Source organism: Xiphophorus couchianus, chromosome 23, assembly GCF_001444195.1.
Source record: "Xiphophorus couchianus chromosome 23, X_couchianus-1.0, whole genome shotgun sequence".
Taxonomy (NCBI): Eukaryota; Metazoa; Chordata; class Actinopteri; order Cyprinodontiformes; family Poeciliidae; genus Xiphophorus; species Xiphophorus couchianus.
In genome coordinates this window covers 13,559,890-13,581,921 of record NC_040250.1, presented here as the reverse complement: position 1 = coordinate 13,581,921, position 22,032 = coordinate 13,559,890, and the positions used below count along the sequence as shown (strand labels likewise).

The window sequence follows — 22,032 nt, the reverse complement described above, 5'->3', positions numbered from 1 at the left end:
ATGTAAATGAAGCACCTCAATTTCACTCTAATGCTATATTTAGGTAAAACTAGCTCTTTCCCACAACTTTCATGCAATACTGTTCAAATATGTTGAACCATCTCTATTTTTTCCCTTTCTCCCAAGGGCCAGGTTTTCGAACTCATTTTAACAGATTGCCTTTTTGATTCAGAAAAGTGTTGGAAACTTTCTGAGGTTTTATTTCTTATGGACATAATCTTTTCTTCTTCTTCGAAAACATTTTCATTGAAGGACATTATCTGACTATCTTGCTCAAGAAACCAGTTAGAGATAATCCGACATGAGGTTTTGCTTCTGTCTGTTTCTTTCTGACCCCTGGCAGCAAAAGGACTTTTCCATCCAAACTACTGCTATTCACTGGGCTATTTAAATATTCTCTATAAACTTTAGAGATGGTTGTGTGTAAAATCCCAGTAGATTAGCAGTTTCAGCTTCGCCCATCTGGCACCAACAACCATGCCATATTCAAAGACAATGAAGCCGCTTTCTTTCCCAGTTTCTACTGCAGCAAGTCTTCTTCAACAACTCTAGATTGGCTGACTCTTGTTGTGTTAACAAGCAATTTTTTATAAAAAAACATACATTATATTTTAGACGTTCATCTATTTTTTTTTTGCCAAGTTTTGAGTTTTCAGAAAAAAATTTTGGTGCTGAAATATTGTTTTATAAGATTTCTAAAAAAAAATCTCTGGTGTTTTTCATAAATTCAACCAAAGTAATTAGAGCCAACAGTGTTTTGGAGTCAGGCTGCCAGAAGCAAAATCCATAAAGTGTGTTGAGTTTTTACTCCTAAATGAGTCAATTAACAAACAAAACATCTTTGTCTGAAAATGGACAGGGATTAAACTGAATATAAATAAAAAAGTCTGGAGAAAAACTTTGAAAGGCCTCCAGAAAGGATTCTCCAAACCCTGGAGAACCATCGATTACTAAAACTTTTAAAGAGGCAATTCATTAAAAAATGGAGTCGTTAAATATTTCAAAACTATTTATAATAGAGGTGGGTAAAAAGCTATTTTTACATTGAGAAGTTTGGATCATGAACACTTTCAAAGAATACAAGAATATCTCTCTACTTGGAAGCAAAATATTAAGAAACAAGGACAGACTCAAGACTTTTGCACAATACTTTGCCCCATGTTCGACTGTCACAGAAATCACAGCGTAGCACAGGTAATTGCAATGTGTGTCGCTCATATTGTTTTCAAATTTCCTCTGAAGGGATGCATTACTGTATCAAGCGATTTAAATTATAGCAGCTGAGAAATTTGAGCAAATATAACCCTGAACTGTACGTGGATCTTGGCTGCACTGCCAAGCAGGGAGTTATTCACACAGAGGCATGAGCATGCCAACAACAACAAGCCACTGCTATATAATTTTCAGAGTGTCTAGTCTGCTGCAGGAGTCTGTTTGGCATCCGGAGCGACTATGACCATGTCAGGGCTACAGAGGCTATTATCCTGCACGGCCTGAAAGGAGCAGAAATGTAAGGTTGGCTGGACTTTGCAGTTGTTAAAAGAAGTCCTTGCCTGACTCTCCTGCTGTACAGTTTATAAATTAAAACAAGGAGCTGCGATTGTGACTCGCTCCTGCAGACTGATTTTCCTTTGATGGATGTGAACAGACTTCCAGAGCATTTGGGGAAGAAGCTCGCCAACGTCAGAGTGTGGCTTTTTGACAGAAATATTTTTAATTACCAGGGATGCTGTTCTTGTCTAAGACTAATTAAATAAAATGAGCAACAGAAGGATCACCTGCTAAACTCTGACTGCATTAGATGTAGGAGGAGGAGGAGCGAGCTGCAGACCCGCACCATGAAGCCTCCGCTGCTGCCAGGGAAGCCAGGTTTTCTGGATGGGAAATGTCTGAGGCGTCTGCAGTCCAGCTTGATTCAGCGTCGTTTGATAGAGCCAGGAGATTTGTCCAACAGCTCAGAGCACAAATTACAACTCGATGAAACAAGCTGACCGCGATGTTGGGCCTTCTGCTGCTTCTCCATCATGCCGTTTCCTCTGAAACACATTATAGATGCTTTGTTGAACAATCAAGAGTTTATTCTGCCTGGCTTTAGAGGATAGTGGGCTGGAAGTTTATTAGCATTAGTAATCTCCTTTTAGAAGAGTTTCTAAATGTGGAATAAGTGAACGTATTTCACGTTTAAATCGTGCAATCAGATTATACAAAAAATAAAGGGAAAGTATTCTCGCTTTTAAACCATTTTTGTCTTGTTGCAAATATAAACGTCAGTTCACTTAATGGAGTTGTTCTGTGGTTGGTCGAATTCATGTGTAATATATGATTTTCAAAATCTGATATGTGGGGCAGATTTCAATCAATACAAAACCATTCTACTGCAATTAGTTAAAAATAGGAGCTGCTAGGAGCAACAGGTTATTTACCTGAGGCCTGCAGCTCCTCCAGAGTTGCTATTAGCCACCTGGCTACTCTAATTATTGCTCTCTGTGCTCAGCCTGTTGGTTTAGATGAGAGGCCTTTTTCTGACCAGTTTAAAGAAATTAAACTGAGATTGGTTATGCTGATCTTTATTTAGAGGTACAGTTAACCCTCTGTATTCACAGCGGTTAGGAACCACAGCTGCCTGCAAATCACAAATCTGTGAACTTGAAACACTTTCTAAAAACTTATTTTAATAGTTTAAACACCAAGCATATCTTAATATTCAGTATTATGCACTGTGGAAAATATTTTAGCATTACTACAGAAGCTAGCATCCTTATCTTCCTGTCTATCTTGGTCTCGGCCAATCAGTGCCAATGAGAATGAATATTGCTCCTGGATTGGCTGCTTTGCAAATTAAAGTCAGTAGCATATCAGCTAGCTTTGTGTCGAGGTTTTTCAGCTTCCTAAGCTGCATTTTCTTTCGAATATTTTAGATGTGCTCTACGAAAATTCCACAAATAATTTGGAGTTACTTTGCCCAGAGAAATCTCTGAATGCCGAATTGCTAGTAGGCAGAGGGTGTTAAGCATTTTTTATATAAAAAGAAGAGAACAGTATATTATTTTTCTTTTTACTTCTCAAATATGCTGCTCTATCACATGAAGCCCCAAGAAAGTCCTTGCTTAAAATATGAGCAAATATTGAAAGGTTTAAGTAGCACTTATATATTTGCAATGCTCTGTAAATCTGCAACAAAAGCATCTTCTCATCTAAAACAAGAGAAAAACTGCAATATTGCAATATTACAGACTTTTTAACCCATTCATGCATAGTGGTCACTACAGTGGACAGCTATCTAAAAGCCATTTTCTTGTGCTTCCTGTGGATTTTTATGTTATAAATGCACACAGACCACTGAAGTGGACACTAATGCATCATAAAATATACCATCAACTACTGGCCATCAGCTGCAAATGCAAGAAATTATTTTTGTTAAATACAATATGGCCGACAGACAAAAAAGCATGAGAACCGACCCGGTCCCTCCTTCTACTGTAGACGACTCTTGCAAGTAAAAAAAATATTGTGACATCAGATAACCCCTAAGGAACAATACTACTGATGTATTTTTCAAATAACAACTTTGTATTTGGACAAAATTACAATTGATCACATAAAAATAAAAAAATTATTTTTACAAAAAAATGTTCCTACCTTTTTTATGCCTTAAGAAAAGAATTTTAAAAAATGGAAAAAAAATTCTGACACAAAGGATCATAATTCATGCATGAGAGGGTTAAAGGGTAGTTTGTTGGTTACGTTAGCCACTGTGTGTAGCCAGTAACTCTTGATGTAAATGACGTCTGATGAGATCTTTGTATCTCAGTGTGTTTGTCCCAGTGCCTACATTACCCTCATATTACTGAATCAGAGGCGATAACTAAAAACACATCACCAATTTTTATTCCTGTAATAACATTATCCCTTTCTCTTTGTTTTTACTAAATGGATGCAATTTAGAAATTATAGAAGCAGGACTATGTTAAAACAAATTTCACCAAGCCTTCTTGAGCTAAAATGGTGCTATAACTGCATTCTCATTTGGCGTCTTCTCTTTGTTTACACTACAAATTACAGCAGCCCGGTGGAAAATGTTGCTCCTGGCATTAATCCAGCCCCACTTTCAGCAGACAGACTGGGCCAACGAGAAAATTACTTGTGCTTAACTCTCCACATTCATCCTTTTCTTACAGGAAGACCTGCAGCAGTTGATCCTCATGCCTCTCCCAAATGTTGCCATACTGGGGCAGGACCCCCTAACAGGTACGAGATAACAAGATGATCCTATCAGTGGCGTGTCTCTCAGCCTCCAGAAACTCATTATTTCATGCACGAGTCCGTATCTGGGCGATCTATGAAGCACATTACGGTGATAATGATGGGGGGGGGGACTGTGGAGCAGGGTGGAGATGATGATGATGATGATGATGATGATAATGAGGATGATGACAGTTATTTCTGTGTCCTCAGAGGCAGCTGTGGAAGAGCTGCGGAGACTGCTGCTGCTCTTACTGGGATGTGCAGTGCAGGTGATCACACGCACACACACACACACACACACACACACACACACACACACACACACACACACACACACACACACACACACACACACACACATAATGGGAGGTAATTACATAAATAATGCTTTTAGATATGTATCACAAACTTCTTTCCTATTAAAAATTACCTTAATGGGAATTTTGTTTAGGGCTGCAACTAACTAATTATTTTGGTAATTTGTTATTTTATCGATTATTCAGATGACAAATTGGATAAAAAAAATACAATAAATTAGATGCATATTTTATTTATTTAACCACTTATGTTTATTTTATGCTGTATTAGAAATGCATAAAAATGCAACTAAACATATAATTCAATTATTTTCTTTTAAATAAGAACATTTGGAGAATGCTTGATCATTTTAGCAACGGATGCAGCTAAAAAAACCCTAAAACTTCTGACGTGAATATACAGCTCAGCTATCTATACTGGGTCGGGTTGATCTGTTGATTATATTTTACTAATCAATATTTGGATAGAAAAAAGTGATTAGAAGGAGATTTATTTTGAGAATTTGTAGTAGGTAATACTACAGCTACGCCACTTGTTCTGTGAAGAACATATATATAGACAAATTTTTATTTAATTTTTTATATCTTAAATGCAAAATATAATTACTGCTTCTACTGTGTTGTTCTATGAACAAATGGCCTTTACTCCAGTTAATAATTAATCGATTACTAAATTAGCTGACAGTCATTTTAATAATCAATTAATCTGATTGTTTCAGCCTCAACATTTTTTTAAGCTTTTATTTTTTTGCTTATATCGAAGGTTCCTGGATTCAACTTAGACCAAAGAGAAAAAGAGTTGTTTCAATTGACGTATTAAAATCACAGCACTGAAAATGTGCAATTACCTTAAGCCTCCACTTGCTTCACTCAGGAAGTGATTGGAAATAATTCACCTGGCACAATTAGCCTGGCGCTTCTCATCCTTGGAAGTTTCTTCTCTTCTTCTCCACAGAAATATTCAAGCTCATCTCCAGGACTTTCACAGTTTCCCTGATTATTCTTTCCTGAAGCCATTTGTGCTTCTTCTTGGCAGCTTGCTCTGCGTTGCTGAAGGGAACTCAGGATCTCTGCCATGGTGATAAGTGTTAAAGCCAGAGTGATAAGCCAGGAAGTCTGTTGACGGTTCCAAACTTGAATCAGTGGCGGCATCTGAGCCTTGGGATACTGAAGAAATGTTCCCCCGATCATTACCTCCACATGTCGACACACACAGAGCTTTTTACTTTCATACAATGGTTGTGTTTAGACATAGTTCTGTTTAGATTAGTTATTTCTCTTTTCCACCTTTTTTTTGGTGGAAAAAAAGATACAAAACAATTCGCTGCCAATTAAAGGCCAAATGAACGAGTCATATGTTTCTTCCTGTGCTGTTTTAAGAAGAAGAGTCTCTGAAGATTACAGAGATTTTGAAGCCAAAGATGCGGGGCGAAACAGAAACATTAATGAAGTCGATCTACTATCGTAAATAGCTGTGATGCTTTCAAAGCTTTTAAATGCAGGAATTTTTAATTACCTGACAAAATGTTACAATAAACGGCTTTTTTGTCTCTGATCTAAAGGAATCCATCCCAAGGATTCATACACGGTTCAATGGTGTGTGAATCCAGTCACCATGTAATTTGAAATTTTTATGATCTGAAAGCATTTTCCACTTTTACTGAAGCTTGTTTTTTTTGGTCTTTTAGAAAGAAGCTATTTTCTTATGAATTCCTAAGCCTGCATATTCTTTTGTATCTGTATCAGATGTCCTTTTTTTTATCTTAGCCTCTATAATTGCTGGTTTTGTGTGATGTACAACCCAAAATTTTTAAATTACTTATTCAGTAGAACCTTCAGCTGACTAAATAATACGAGCCGTACCTCATGGGGATTGTTTTTTTCCAAATACAAATCACATTTGTGCGTGCACTTCATTCCTCCTCATCATTTTTTTTTGCAGTGTGAGAACAAGGAGACCTTCATCCAGCAGATCCAGTCTCTGGACATTGAGACTCAGGCAGCCATTGCCATCTGTATTCAGCAGGTAAGTGAAGAAGATGTGTGAAATAAATCAGATGCAATCCTTCCTAAAAAAATAAAAGGTTTTCGCTGGGGTATATTTTGTCCTGGGGAGACTTTCTAAAGAACACATTTGTCCCTAAATAATATATTGCACAGTATTTCTGTGGTGTCTGCCTGTAGGCAAAGAGAGCTGGATTATTATTCCTCTTTCTGATGCTACAAGTAAGTGTGAAAATGAGCTAGTTGTCATTCTGCCGGCTGCCTTGTCGAGACCTCTGGCTGCCCCCTGGTGATGGATCTTCCACCCGTCATGTCCACCTCTCCACCTCCACCTCTGTCACATCACCGCTTCATCTTTTCTTGCTTTTTGTCATTCTCTCTCGTCTGTTAAAGCATAAATGCCACTTGGCTCCCTCTTTGAAAACACCCCTTCCATTAATAATTGCCAGCTTCACAAAAACAGCATGCTGAATACCAGTGTGGCTGAATTTCAGGAACAGCATGTAGCCCACCAGCCTTTTTATTGCCAAAGTTTTCAGCCTAATAAATCACAGAGGTGAGAAGTGCTCCTCCTGCGTAGATGGATGCATCCCCTGCTTCCTGCTCATATGGCCTCCACCCGCGAACCTCTCAAAGCCATCAACATGATCATTAGTTTTGCATGCATGAGTCGAGCCAGGCAGAATGGAAAATTTACTTGTTTCTAATCTACGCAGATGCTTGGTATTCAACGCACACTCGCTCTGCCTGGAGGGTTTGTTCCCTGATCTGCTGGTTGGATCAGACTTACATTGATTTTTATCGCAGAAACCTGAAGAACTGTCCTTGCTGCAGGTGACTCAGGATCCAAGAGTGGTGCTGCCTCTTCAATGGGAGGAGCTGGTGGAGGCAGAAGGTGTAGAGTTACAGCTGGTCTTCAGCTCCATGGCCAAGCAAATCCAGAGCCTGCTGGCACAGAGAGACACACACCTGGAGGTTCGTATGGTCACGAATCGAGAAATAATTACCTCCTTCCAGGAGAAAATCTGGGTGAGAACATCCAGGCTTGCATATCAACTAATGCACAGAATTATTATTACCATTATATAATTAGATTTTAAGAGAAAAATGGATGAAAAACACCAGATTTGATTTATAGAAACATGTTTGTTAAATATAACAGCGGACAGCTGAAATTAATTAGCCCTGCAAAGTTTAACTGATTAAAACCAAAAAGTATATACTCTGTAAAAAGTAAAAATAGTTTATCATTATCATCATCATCATCATTTATAAAGAGCCTTAACAGCTGAAACAAAGTGCTGAACGTCAGAGATGAATAAGATAAAAGAAAACATTAAATAAAATGACAAAACGAAACACAACAATGTGAAGGAATTAAAAACTTAAAACAATACTACTAGGCAGCACTCTGCAGGATGTTGTGATGTCATGATGAGGAAATTGATTAAGTTGTCCAAATTTATTAAAAGCTTGTGCATATCCACTTGTGAAGAGACTTTGTGGAAAACTGTGGCTTGAGAAATTAAGCAAAGTACAAGCAGAAATATATTTGGAAAAATGTCCAAAAAATATTTCTAAATAGTTATATGGAAGATGAAACGTATACATAAATAGTTAAATATGTTTAGATAAGTACAGTATAAAATTAGGTTTTCTATGCAGGATATATTTGACATAGATATGCATTATTTGAAGTATTCAAACTGAAACATCCATAATCAATATAAAGCTATAAAAACAATATACAAAATATTTTCTCACTTGTTTTTGAACAGGTAGATAAAATGATAATTCTTACATGGCAAAACATTAATTTAGTGTTTTTTATTGTTGTTTTTCTTTTCAAAGGCTGTGCATGTCCAAACATCAGCTTGTCTTTGCTGCATTATTGTTTGTTATTGAGAAGTCATTCCTCAAGAGCTCCAACAAAGATTATTTTAAATGGTTTAGTTTGCTCCTCTGCATGTTATCAAATTCTCCAGGAACACGCTAACTACCCGTTCCTTTGATTCAGGTGTGTTTAAAAAGGGAAACATTTAAAACATGCAGGTCGCCAGTAAGGCTGAACAGCCGATACTTACATGTGAAACCAATCTTATCCATTGATCTTATTCACTGATCTCATTTGTTTCCGCAAACTGCCACTGTCCCCTTTTGCTCTGCTGTGAGAGACGGACAGACTGACAGACCCGCCCACCAGGCCACATCTAAACTTTTCACGTAGATGGGACCTGAGTCTGTCCTCTAGCCAATTCCAACATGTGAAGTTGGAACAAATTTGTACTTTTTCAAAGATATTGCTCAATAATTTTTCAACGAAACAAGATTTATTGCGAGTTTAATAACCAACGTTGACAGCGTAGCTTGAAAGAAATTATTCATGGAAATTTGAATCTTCAGATATTTTAAAGATCGGTAATCGGACAGGAAACTACAACTTGTACCCCCCAGACACCTTCAGGATGTATTTGGACACTTTCTGTTTTTTTCTGGTTAAAAGAGTTTCAGAGTTTTCTAGCTGCTGTTTTCCTCAATAGACACAATCTTTGAAATGCCTCAGTCTCACCCTTTCCTTGATGCATTTAGGTGTCGATTTATAATAATAGTGTCTGTAATCCATGCTAGAAGTGTGTAATTTTAGAAGGTGAGAACCTGACTTTGTACTTACATAAGAAGAGATGAAGCCTTTGTTTTCACACACTTCCACCTTATTTAGAAATGCATTAATTTCACATTCTGTGGAGTTTCTTTTGGTACCGAGTGTGTGATTCTGAGAGTGTGATTCTCCTCAATCGCAGGGCATATTTACATTTATTTGCATAGTTAAATGGAGGCATGTCTGGTGTTAGGGCATCTCCAATTCAACATATTTCAGGATATACAAAGGAAAGGCATTGATTCCTGCCAGCCCAGCCAGCAGTAACCTTTTCAGGAAGAGAGTGTGATGCTCCAGTACGTAGGACAGACCATCTGGTCTTCTGTTTTAAAACAAAACAAAGAAGAAAACAGTGAAAAGGCGTGTCGGCCGTAGCAAACCCGCAGTGTCCACAGCTCCTTTGTTTTTCAGAAACATTGTGGTTTACATAAACTTTTCACCTTAAGGGGAGGACTTTTATGGTTAAAAAGGAGTCATTTTCTCTACCATAAAGTTGAAGTCCTAAAATAAAAAACATGAAATAAAAGCTAAAAGAAATACCGTAGTTGTATTTATATTTAGTAAGGTATCTCTCACTCCCGTTTCTCTCTATGTGCTGTTAGTGTGTCATCACTTCCTTCTGTCATTGTGGTAAACAGAGCATTTCCTGTGTATGTGCAAAATAAAAATAACCTTGGTAAATATACAGCTTACTAAATGAACTTGATCAAAGCATTTGCAAATGCTAAATATAAAACGTTATTTAAAAATCAATATAATTTGTAATAAGCAAATGAAAAATATACAGTGCTGTCTGCATGGTGAGTTTAAATACTAAAAATATAAAATGTTATTTTCTAAATTATTTTTTTTTGTCTGCCTTAAAACTTTCTGTAGAAAAAGTGTTTTGAGACTTGGTGTAAGCAACACTGTTATGTTTTTCTAAGCTAATTTAATTTGTAATTTATTCTAATTTTCTGTGAATTTAGACATATTTCACATCTCTAAATCTGCCAATATTTTGCAGAAATCCTTTTATGCTGCATTAAATAAAGTCTTAAGGACGTTTTTAAATAGTTTTTTTTCCTTCTTCCTCAGAGGATAGCAGAGTTGTGTCAGGAGCGTGAAACCCACGGCGATTCAACGCAGACGGCGCTGGGGGGCCACCTTGATGATCCACCGCAGAGTCTGGCCCTCCAGCTGGCCGACAGCAAGGCCAAACTCCGCCGCCTCAAACAACAACTGTGAGTGTTTGTGTGCTTTCCAACAAATCTTACATTCCCCATAAGAAGAAGTGCTGTTTTTTGGGTTAGAGGTTGAGTTTAGGGTGTGAAATGAGTAGTGGTCATTTTTAGAATAAGGGTTAGGCTATAGAAATTAATGAAAAATGAATGTAAGCCAGTGTAAAGACAGAAAAATATAGTGTGTGGGTGTGTGTGTGTGTGTGTAAGAAAAGCCCTGGAGAACCTTTAGTAAAGTTGTCATAAAGGTCAGCGATAATGATGTGCAAATTTTGTCTCTCCTCTCAATGCACAAAAATGACTTGTTACTCAGCAACAAGTCGGGTTCTTGGTGTAACAATCTAATATCCACTGTGTATTAAAATTATCCAAAGGTCAAAGTTCAGCTAAAAGTTGCAAGTTATAATTTTAGGTTTTTTTTTAATGTCTTTCCTGCTCACATTATGTGCTTTATTCTTGTACTTTTTGCTTCAGCTATCAGAGATCTGACCATAAGGCAGCATCAGAAAGATAAGACGTGCAGCTCTGAGAGTTTTCTGTTTTTTTGTTTTTTTTTCAGGGAAGACAAAGGTGATCAGATTTTGGATTACAAGCAGGAGATTCAGACGATGGAGGATCAGCTGAAGAAACTACAAAAAGAGGTTCGGAGACGTACCACGGTCTGGATATATACAGAAAAAATAAAAGATCTATTTTTTTATCCCTGATACTGATCTGAGTCATTTATCAGTAAAGCCTCTGCTGATAGTCACAATTAAAATTGAAATTAGTAGAGGCTCAAGCTACTTTGGCGCCTTAGGTGGGATTACAGTTTCACATTTAACAAGTCCACATGAATTAACTGTTAAAATTATAAAACATTTGGCTGTTTGAAAATGCAAACTATAAATAATTTGCCTGGCCTGCAGGAGAATGATAGAAAACAACTTTAGTTTAGGAGTAGAAAAGAACTACTGTCCTATAACAATTGAATGTAAAACATGACCATTTTTAATTTAAACTCTTCCTAAAGTCCTTATTTCTTTGCTGCTGTGCTGCAGAGCAATTAATCAAATTATGTAAACCATACCTTTGTTTTTTTGGCACTATCAGCAAGTCGACTTGAGAGCAAATATATCAACTAGTTCTGAAACTACAGAAGAAGAAACTTGTAGAAAAACGTCATGCACTGGCAATCTATCCTTAAAAATAAAAAAAACCTAGGTCTTGTTTTTTGCTCCGTAAAAATGTCACAAAGAATGCATTTTATCATCAGGAGGATATTACCAGAGTTCGACCATTTCTCTCAGTCCAGCTGAGAGACACTAATATCTACTTTTATAACATGTCAAATTGATTACTGTAATGCTCTGATGACTGATCTTCCTATGAAAACCACAGCTCCACTGCAGTTATTACAAAACTAAGCTGCAAAAATGCTGACTTGGATTAAAATGAGAACTTTAATGTCGCTGCAGCGACTACATGGGCTTGGTAGAACCAACGTGAAGATACTCTCACTGGTTTGAAATACATGTTACGTTGCAGTCTCTCACCTGGGATAACTTACCTAGTTTATAAATGGGAGATATCCCAGTAACACTTCACCTGAAAGCTGTAAACATTTCTTTAAATTAGAATCTGCTGGGAATGGAGACATTCAGGCGCTGTGCTCACAGTCAAAGGCACATTTTCTTCTTCTTGCATCATACTCTGCTTTGGGTTTTCTGCACATCCTCCCATGATCAATGCTCAACCCAGTTTGCTGTGTGTGATTCTGTATTTTGCGTTCCTCCAGAACCGTTCCCTGCAGAACGAGGTGAGGGGAATGCGCACGCTGCGGGACGAGCTGGACTGCGCCCGGGAGCGAGCTTCACGGACCGAGCAGCTTCAGGTAGAGCTGCAGAGCTGCAAGCACAGACTGCGCAGCCTGGAGCTGACTCGCACTCAGCTGAAGGTACAAACACAAACAAAGTGCTAGCATGCATCACATTAAAACTGGTTGCAGTCCCAGCCAAAATGGGGATATAAAAACATTCAATAAAGCATTTCTGTAACCCTGTAATTTTTCTTACAGGAAGTGGTAATATGAATATAATCAGAGAAACTCACATCAAAAAGATCTCAAATTAAACTCACCTTGGAATAGCTAATATCCGACAGTAAAAAGTGTCATTTAATCTTATTATTATTCCCTCTTATGGCCCTCAGTGTTTCACTCAAAAGCGAGCGTGAGCAACTATGAAATCCAAAGCCATAGAACAAGATTATACTGCGTGATGTCATCTGGATTTATAGCTCAGAGCTGCTTCGTTGACGAGGAGGAGTAGGAGTTTGCCTCTAGTCGCTGGAACTTTTACAACCAAATGAAATTTATTCTGAACTAGCTGAAATGTTCTGGGGCAGAAAATGTCCTCACATCCTTGTAAAACATCTCCTGGTGTCCTCACTGTCACCTTCTCTTACTTATTTGATTCATTCTCCCTTCTGGCTACGTCCTTGCACTTGTTAGTTTATCCAGTTTGTAGTGAAATAAATGCCACAAATTCCAGCTGAACACTTGTCAAAGCAAAAGCTAAATTAATAGTTGAATTTGTAAATATTAACTCATGAGCTGTGTCTCTAAATGAGTAATGAAACGTTTTTTCTGCGCTGTTGTTTTTGGGACTCATCCTTTCATTGTTGTCTCTACAAGGTTGGTAAACAAAAGGACACACTTCAATTAAAAGAGGTTGAAATTATTTAGAACCACCATTAGAAATATTATCTTACTGAGTTTGTGTAAGAAAATAAATTACATTTCTTTTCTGTAAGGATGAATGAACAGCTTCTAGCCCTGTCACACTGCTGCGAATATGTTTCGTTTTGACAGATGGAGTTTCAGCTCGGTAAAAAATTAAATGATCAGTTTCTCTGCTTTACTTTTAGTAGGTATATGTTTGAGTAAAATGAACATTGTTCTTTTATTTTACGAACTACTGACAACATGTCTCAGAAATTCCAAACAAATATTTTGTATTTATTTGCAGAAAATGAGGAATGATCAAAATAATGAAAAAGATGTAGTGCCTTCACACCTCAAATAATGCAAAGAAAGAAGTTCATATTCATTTAGAAACTACAATATTAATTTCTTTTAACTCAGGAAGAGTTCAGAAATCAATGTTTGGTGGAAGAACCAGGAGGTTCAGTGCAGTCCTCTCTTAATGTTTTCCAGAGCTGCACGACACAATAGGAAATAATTCTATAGCGTTTACTATTTGATCGTGAAAGAAGCCGGACAGTCTACCATGCAATGATATTTTTGATATCATCATTTTCCTAAAATAACTTTTGTGAAAAGTGATTTTGGCAACAAAATTTCCACTTATTTTTTCCAAAAGTTAATATATGCAAAAAAAAAAGATCACTCTTGGCTAAAAATGACTTAGGAAGGCGACGATATGTGAAACATTTTGACTCCAGGAACGACGCAGATTTTCTACGATTATCACAAATATCTGGCATTCCTACAAAATATATCACAATAGACTCAAATATCTGAGTAAGGATAGTGAACGTGATGTCATGGTGCATTGTTCACTCACTTCAGGTTGTTGGATGCTTGAAACTGGCGTGACGACCTACTTTGTGGTTTCCCTACAAATAATTATCTGACCATTTGCGTGACCACAGAGCATTGATGATCAAATGATCCCTAAGCATGGATAAATAAAATTAAAAGGAGAGAGCAATGCTGATGTGTCATAAATAACGAGCTCTGTCTGTCCTGACGCAGCACCAACATTTTTACTACACTTACAGTATTCAGAGCAAATCAAAACCGACACAAATACTTCTAAGATTTGACAGAACTTAATCTTCCACAAAATGCCTTTCACTTTACTTTTTACTTTTCAGCAGCATGACAGAAGCATGAATATAGAAGATTTTCTACAGTAAAAACCTGAGAGTGACTTTTCCCCATTCCAGACTACATTTGCTTTCCTTTGAAATTAGTGTAAAATATATTCCATAGCCGATATCAGCTTTTGAGAGTTTTTTCATTCAATTTGGTGTCAGACGGGCGAATAGTTCCCATGCCGTGGAATTGAAATTTTCCCTGCATGTCTGCAGACTTTTGCTCTTGTTGCTCCTGTATAAGAGCAGGATTGCTCCTCATGTTGCTGTAAATATCTCTTTCTATACCGTGAAGCAGAGCGTATCCCCATGTCATCTGATGCTGACAAGCTAACATTCTCCAGATGTGGTTCGGTTCTGAGATAAGAATCCACCTACGTAGAGGTTCAGACTCCCCTGCAATGAATTCGGAATAATAAAAAAAAGGGCGTCAATGCACAGATGGAGACATTTTCCTCAGTTCTGTCTCTGCTCTTGTTACCTCTCATGGTGAAGCATTTCCTTGAAAAATACCTCAGCAGAGGGGAATTCTTCTGGGGCGTTAAAAAAAAATCAGATCCCTTGCTGAATCTTCTTCCTGTCAAACTTTGACTCTAAAGTAATTTTTTTCTTAATTATAATCACAACTCAAATATGGTTGTTCATTTTTCTGTCAATAAATCATATGATCGTAAAGATGAACCAAAAAAAAAAAATTCAAATTTAGATTTAAAATAATTTGATTCAACACAGACGTTTTGACAAGAAATGAGACACAAAGGAATTGCACAATGAATATCAATTTATATACATTGTACTAATAACAATCTCAGTAATTATTAAACAAATCTTCTTTGTTTGAATTAAATAATCTTTATTTTATAGTAATAACACCAGATCACTCCGGAACAATGATATTACTTCCAGTTGTTAAATAAAAGCTTATTTTGTGAACCATATTATTTTTCAAATTGCATCAAATATATTACATACATAAAAAACACAATCATTTTATAAAATGCTTTCAAATTTAAATTATTATGATAATAGAACAAATTAATTTCAGTATAGTAGAGCTTCCAGCATATAAAACAATTCAACAATTTTAGGCCTATTTGCTAATTTGAATTTATTTGTTTTATTGAATTTATTTGTTTTGTGTAGTCTAGACAGCCTCTGTTGCAACAAACAGAATAAAAAAATCATTCTAATATTTCAAGATCATTTCTGCAGCACATCTAATAAAGACCATAAATCTCTTGGTCTCTATGCGCTGTAATGATAATGTCACAAATCGGCTTTTTAATTTAAACACTGGGAGATTTAGCTGTAACAGCATCGTTGCTTTCAGCTGCTCTAAACATCAGAAGTGTTGCGTTAGAGTAGACCTCTGAGATCACCAGATTGAAAGTCTAACCTTCTTACTCTAATGTGCACAAACCCACGTTTAGAAAACCTCGGTTTATTTCTAGCGGGTTTTTTTTTTAGCTATTTGCTTTGATGAACTCACAGTCAGGTTAGTTCAGGATTAGCCAGATATCCTGGATATGCTGGGCTTTATGGTCCAGATTAGTGGTTTTACTTTGATGTAGTAATCTCGCTTCAAGATGTTTAAAAGCGTTTAAGCTGTAAAATCTTTATGGAGCCACCGAAGAGTCCAAATAAGGTAGCGAAAACACGGCACAAGTTTTATAATCAGCCCACATTTTGTTCATACATCTCAAAATTTTTCAAAAGTTATTTTTGTAGAAGAAGTAAGAAACCTTCTTTAGGTAAATACGGATACTTACATTTAGGACGGATCAGTTGTATTTTATTTATTATGTGATGGGCCAACAAAAGCTGCACATAATTATAACAGGAAAGTCCTACCTCATTTTCTAAATTTCTGTACTAATATAAACATCTAAAAAGTATGAGAGCCATCTGTGTTCATCCATCCTGAATTCATGCTTTGCAAAGCCACATTTCTGTGCAGCTGCAAAGTCTCTAAAATAGGAATAGCCCATACTCAAAGATATTCTTAGGTTTCAGTAAGGGCAAAAATAGGACGCGTTTCAACTACATTATGGCGTTAGCTTGTAGCCAAATCGCTTTTGTTTTTTATTTATTATTAATTTTTCTATTAATGTTGAAAATTGTTGTAAAAATGTGACTAATTTCTCTTCAACAACAGCCATTTAACACAAACTTTGTGTGGATTTTGCACAAGAAACTCCTGTAAATTGTATCAGAGGTTGTTGCAATTTTATAAAATGTGAAAAATATATTGTAGCTAGCACTGCATTTTGGCGAACTAGAAGCACTCTGTCTGTGACCCCTCTTTCAGGAGCAGCAACATCTGTGTTCAGCGCTACAGGAAACCAAAAGTCTTCTAGAAGAACAGCTAGCAGATTCTCGGGCGCGTTGCTCCTCCATACGGGAGCTGGAGAAGGACAATCTTCTTCTGCGTCAGAGGATCATGGACGTGGAGGCGGTGGGTGGAGCTGTTGCTCTAGCGTCGAAAGTTTGTTCGACATGCCAATAATGCAGGATTTCCAATGATTCCTGAAAGTTTGATGTAAGATTTCAGTTTCTTTAGTAACGTCTGCATGGCGCACCGTTTCTGTTTTGATGTGAAGGAGCGGGACACTGAAAGGCAGCGGGTTGACGAGCTGCTGGAGATGAACATGAGCCTGGAGGCAGACCTAAGGCAAAGGAGCACGTCAAAGGGAGGTGTTTCCCCCACGAATGTCACCATCCATCAGCGGTTTCTGCAATCAGAACTGGACTCTGATGAGGAGCTCTGCGAGCTGATAGGTTAGAAAACCCGTCTTTCTATTCCCCAACATGTACCGCAGTTTTATGAACTGATGCCTTTCTCATTAAAATCCCAGTTGCTTGTAATTTCATTTTTTATTTCATCATGTGTCACGGTCCTTTGTTTGCTCCTGCTGTCTCAGATCAGAAGCCGCTGAGCGTGGAAGTGGGTGAGGCTTCAGCGCTGCGGCTGCTGGGAGCAGAACAGGAAAACGCAGAGCTGAGGAGGAGACTGGAGGAGCTGCAGGCCCAGCAGGAGGTCAGGGTTCAGAAATTCAACATAAATAATCCATCACTGCTCCCCTGCTGCTCTAATATTACTAGTGCCACATTGAGCTACGTAGAGGATGATGGGATGTGGAAGTGTTAACTGCCTGTGCTCCTTTACTGCAGGCTGATTCCCCCGATGCCAAAGATGAGCTGGCCTGCCTCGAGGTGGAACATCAGAAAACACTCAGGGAGGTGAGCAGAGAGGAGAGGAGAGGTTCACAATCACTTTGTCCTTCAGTTTGGATGTCACTCCGACTGGAGTCTGAGACGAGTCTCTGCCAAAATATGTTTTTACATTTCAACTATTTCCACCTTTTAAGCATTTTGCCCTCCCCCATCATTTCGACTTTATTATTGATTTCCTACTTTTTCTCTTGTGCTTTCAGCTTCTTTATCATCATTTTCAGTTTAATTTTAAACAAAAAATGCTTCTAATTTCTTTTTTCCCCCTCTAAGTGACCATAAAACCCTGTAGCCTTCCTGTATGTGAGCAGCAGTTCAAGATGGAGGTGGGACTGCATCAAGAATCGTCTCTAAGCCCCTTCCTGTTTGCGTTGGTGGCAGACAGGCGGACAGATGTTAGTCTAACATCTGGACTATGATGTTTGCAGATGACATTAATTTACCACCTGCAATAGACCTTCATGATATTTTTATTCAGCAGTGATTTTAATAGATGTGATTTTGCCCATTCACTTTCATATTGTTGACTCATGACCTCTGACCTTAACTCACCCAGAGGCCTGTTTGCTTCAGATGTTGTTCTAGGTTGTTAGGACTTCCTAGATGAGTTGTCAGTGCACTCTTGGAGTAAATTTGGTAGCTTAGCCACACCTGGGAAGGGTCACCACTGTCACGTTTTCTCTATTTTTGGATAAGGAGTCCTAGATTGGCCTCATTAACTTTGGGTCTTAACTTTGTTTCTCATTTGTTCCTGAATTTCTTTAGAAAAAAAAAAACCTTTCATGTTGTCAGACAGGTTACAATGTGATTAATCAGAAGTATTTATGACGTAACATAGTTAGATTGCTTTGAATATACATTAAAAATGAAATCATCTTTTGATTCAGGACATTTTGTAGGATTATTTAGTTGCAACAAAAATGCCAAAATACTAAAGAAATCAGCCTTAAGCTCAATAATCATAGCCTTGAATACCTCCACAGCAAACACAGCCAGCTGAAAGTTTGTGGAACATCTCTTAAAATCTGCAAAGCATGTAATTAATGTATATCAGAAATAATATCTGTTTGATACAGACAGGTTAATGATAGTTGTATGTTTTTGCCCTCTGTGCAACGCCATAGTGGGTTTGAATGGAAGCAATCAAGATGCGATTGAAGACTTTCAACTTCTATTGACGAGAAGTTTAAGAACAGAAAGAAATGCATTCTGACTCATCATCGTCGTCGCCGTCTGTTAAGAAATTATCTGTATTTTTAAGAAGCACTTGAAAGAAAAATGAAAGTCTAGACTTCAATCATGTCTTGATTGCTGCATTTCAAATGTGAACCTGATGAAAACGACATCACTGGCCCAAATACAAACCAACCATTAGTGTCAAACGGTATGAAGGAGAAAATCACTCGTCTAACAGGGCTATTGGTGGAAACAGTGATTAATACTACAGTTTGCCTTTGTATGAAAAATGGATATGGTAATTTGATGTACTATGTCTACAGCAGCCGCATCAGCTGTTTTGGATCGATGCTGTTGGACCTGTCAAATTAATAAAATGAATCATGTTCGCTTTGATGTTTAAAGCCTGTTTTTCTAATACTATTTTCTGCTTCGTTCTGCTTTTTAGGTTATTTATGATGAGATTCTTATTCCTCTATTTATATGTTAAATCATTTGGTTAAATTTCCCATTATGGCATTGTAAAGAGATGGAGAAAACCTTTTTTCTGCTTCAGCAAAGACTCAAAGCTTTAAAGTGCTATTAAAATTTCTCTCATCTTCCATTTTTCAGGCCCAAAACTTGAAGAATGAAAATGGCACTCTGAAGCAGCGGCTGGAGGAGCTGCTGAGGGAGCTTCAACACCTTCAAGAGAAGAGGAAGGAGGAAGGTGTGAAGAAGCTGGGCCGAGAAAAGGAGAAGGAGGAAGAGGAGGGGGAGGCGGTGAGAGGAGTCCAGGGTTCTGAAAGCAGCAGGGGAGAAGGGGAAGGACGGGTGAGGCTGATGGAGGAGAGGGAGAAAAGGGGAGAAATCATAGGGACACGGCGGGAAGCAGGAGTGGGTGAAGAGGGTCTTCATGTTCAAGTGGGAAAAGGCGAAGTCTGTGATGAGGACATCCAGAGCAAATGGAGGGGCGAGGCTGAAGGTGGGCAGAAAGAACTGGAAAAACAAGAGAAAGAACCAAAGATTCAAAATGCTGGATCAGAGACCGTACAGCATCCCATTGACGATAACGCAGAGACCGCAGAGACTCACCAGGACACGTGTTCCTCCTCCGGGCCTGACTTGGCGCTCCTGACGAGCCGATTCCAGGAGGTGCAGGAGGAGGCCGACCGGCAGGCGAAGTCAGCCCAGGAGCTGCGATCGAAGCTGGGGGAGCAAAGCAGGAAGACGTGGGAGGCCGAGCAGAAGTTGGTGCTGGTGGAGGCCGAGCTGCAGCGCCTGAGGAAAGCTGGAGAGAGTCTGATGGAGGCTCGCCGGCATATAGAGGTACGTAATGAGAAGTCTACAGGTCTGTCAATGAATATATTCATACAATCCAATTAAAGGTTATTAAAATCTAAACAAATAACTTAATTTAGGTTATGTCTCACACCAGTGTAAAACCTAGCACCCTCTACCATTATTATCACCGCTGCTAAAAATGATTAAAATCGACTTTATTGTGTCTTACATCAGGTTGTAATGTTATTCAGTCAGCTAAAACATACCTGGAGTTTTGTTTTGACTCTTTCATTCATGTTTGAGAAATCCTTGAATTTCCAGTGGCAACCATTCAAGAAGCAAAACTACTTTCTCTCACCAAGCGCAACTTATTTTCACAAATCTCCTCCTTAAAGCTGCAGTTTCCTGCCCCACAGACCAACCACCCTGCACACCTCCTTCTTTCTGCTCCTTCAGACTAGCGGCAGCAGCAATTGGCAAACATTTGGTGGAACTGTGCCTTTGCTGAGCTCATTATACGAGCTACTTCTCAGTGAAACACTCCAAAGAACGGTTGTGAGTGTCATAAAGCAGAAATGTTGCAGTGATGGGCTAAAGGTGGAGTGTCAAAAAGAGCAGGAGCTTCTTAAAGAGACAGAGGACCAATTTCAAGGTGTTAAATTGTGAAGTCAAATTTCTGTTAAGTTATGTTTGACATATACAGCTTTTTAATAACAAACTTGATTGTGCAGTTAAATGGCACTATGTGCCTGGAAAGTACACAATACAGTCCCTTTTAATTAAACATAACTTTCATTGCTGTAGCAAAATGTCACACTGGAGGATTCAGAAAATCCACCCTTTAATTCGACTGGGAAAGAAAAACTTTTAGATGCATCTCTGCTCAAACAACTGAATCAAATGACTGAATTATTCTCTCATGTCATGGAGCTCTGCATTTGAGTGTGCAGGACACTGGATGCATCTAAAAGTTGCAGAACGTAACTCTTCAGGACTGGAGTTGGAGACCCTGCATAGAACAACCTGGTTGTAGTCGTGTTGATGTGCACTTCCCACAGACCTAAAGGTTGAAAATGCTGTTCTCAAAAAAGGTTCAACATGTCTGGAACACAATATTGTTACCAAGAACATGTTTTCACGTTATAACTGGGTCATCATGAGGTTTTCTGCACCACACAATTAGCTTAGGTTACAGCATCAAACGAAGTGTTAGTGGAGAGGAGAAACAGACTTCACTGAAGGTGATGAGTAAATCAATATCAGTCAGGATGAAGAGACCGAGTCCATAAGTGAGGTTAGTTATGCTGAGGAGGAGGAAGCACAGAAGGGATGGTTGGTGACATGTTGTTGTGGCCGCTGCATGTTTTAAACTGATTGTGAAAGCAACTTGATTAATGCAACGCAGTTTTTCTGATGAAAAACACAGATTTTGACACATTACTGCTGTCGTTTAATCCCAAACGCAGTGCAGCATTCAACCTACAATTAGCTGTTTAAAGATTATATTGTGATTGACAAATATTAGAATAGTCATAACTGAACTGTGCAGACATTTTAGTGATACAATATAAAGTTTTTATGTTTTTTTATTTATATTGACATAATTCCTGCAGAGAATTACAAAAATGACAGAAAACTTAATGTTTTCTGTCATTTCTGTCAGTTACATTAAAACTTAAGGTACTTAATGTTTTAATGAGGTGTGATAATTTAATCTGCAAAAGACCAGCATGTTATTCTTAATGAACACATTTGTATGATCTTGACACTTTAAATAATTAGAGGCATAGATTTGGTAACATTTAAAGATGAGGCTGAGGTGATAAATGGGGAATTCTGATGTCAAAGAAATTAACAGACTACAAAAAATAGAGTAAAAAATTGACTCAAAAATGAAAAATATGACTAAATGTTAGGTCAAGAAGTCAAGAACCAAGGAGTTAAAAACAGACAGTGTCAGGGAACAAAACAAACAAAAAATGTTCTGCAAAAGCAGAATATGCAGCAAAATTACTAAAACTTTAGAGGAGGAACCTAA

The 22,032-nt window shown here is 37.9% G+C and overlaps 1 protein-coding gene across 1 annotated transcript in view; it reads left to right on the top strand.

The window, feature by feature from the left end:
* ccdc88b (coiled-coil domain containing 88B) overlaps window positions 1-22,032 on the top strand; it is a 58,216-nt gene that overhangs the window by 6,875 nt on the left and 29,309 nt on the right. Inside the window, exons 4-15 of the mRNA XM_028009492.1 lie at window positions 4,179-4,248; window positions 4,456-4,514; window positions 6,505-6,588; window positions 7,401-7,541; window positions 10,303-10,448; window positions 11,005-11,086; window positions 12,223-12,381; window positions 16,633-16,779; window positions 16,925-17,102; window positions 17,246-17,361; window positions 17,496-17,564; window positions 19,344-20,039. Of these exons, the coding sequence (XP_027865293.1) occupies window positions 4,179-4,248; window positions 4,456-4,514; window positions 6,505-6,588; window positions 7,401-7,541; window positions 10,303-10,448; window positions 11,005-11,086; window positions 12,223-12,381; window positions 16,633-16,779; window positions 16,925-17,102; window positions 17,246-17,361; window positions 17,496-17,564; window positions 19,344-20,039 (1,947 nt within the window). The remainder of the gene's footprint in view (window positions 1-4,178; window positions 4,249-4,455; window positions 4,515-6,504; window positions 6,589-7,400; window positions 7,542-10,302; window positions 10,449-11,004; window positions 11,087-12,222; window positions 12,382-16,632; window positions 16,780-16,924; window positions 17,103-17,245; window positions 17,362-17,495; window positions 17,565-19,343; window positions 20,040-22,032) is intronic.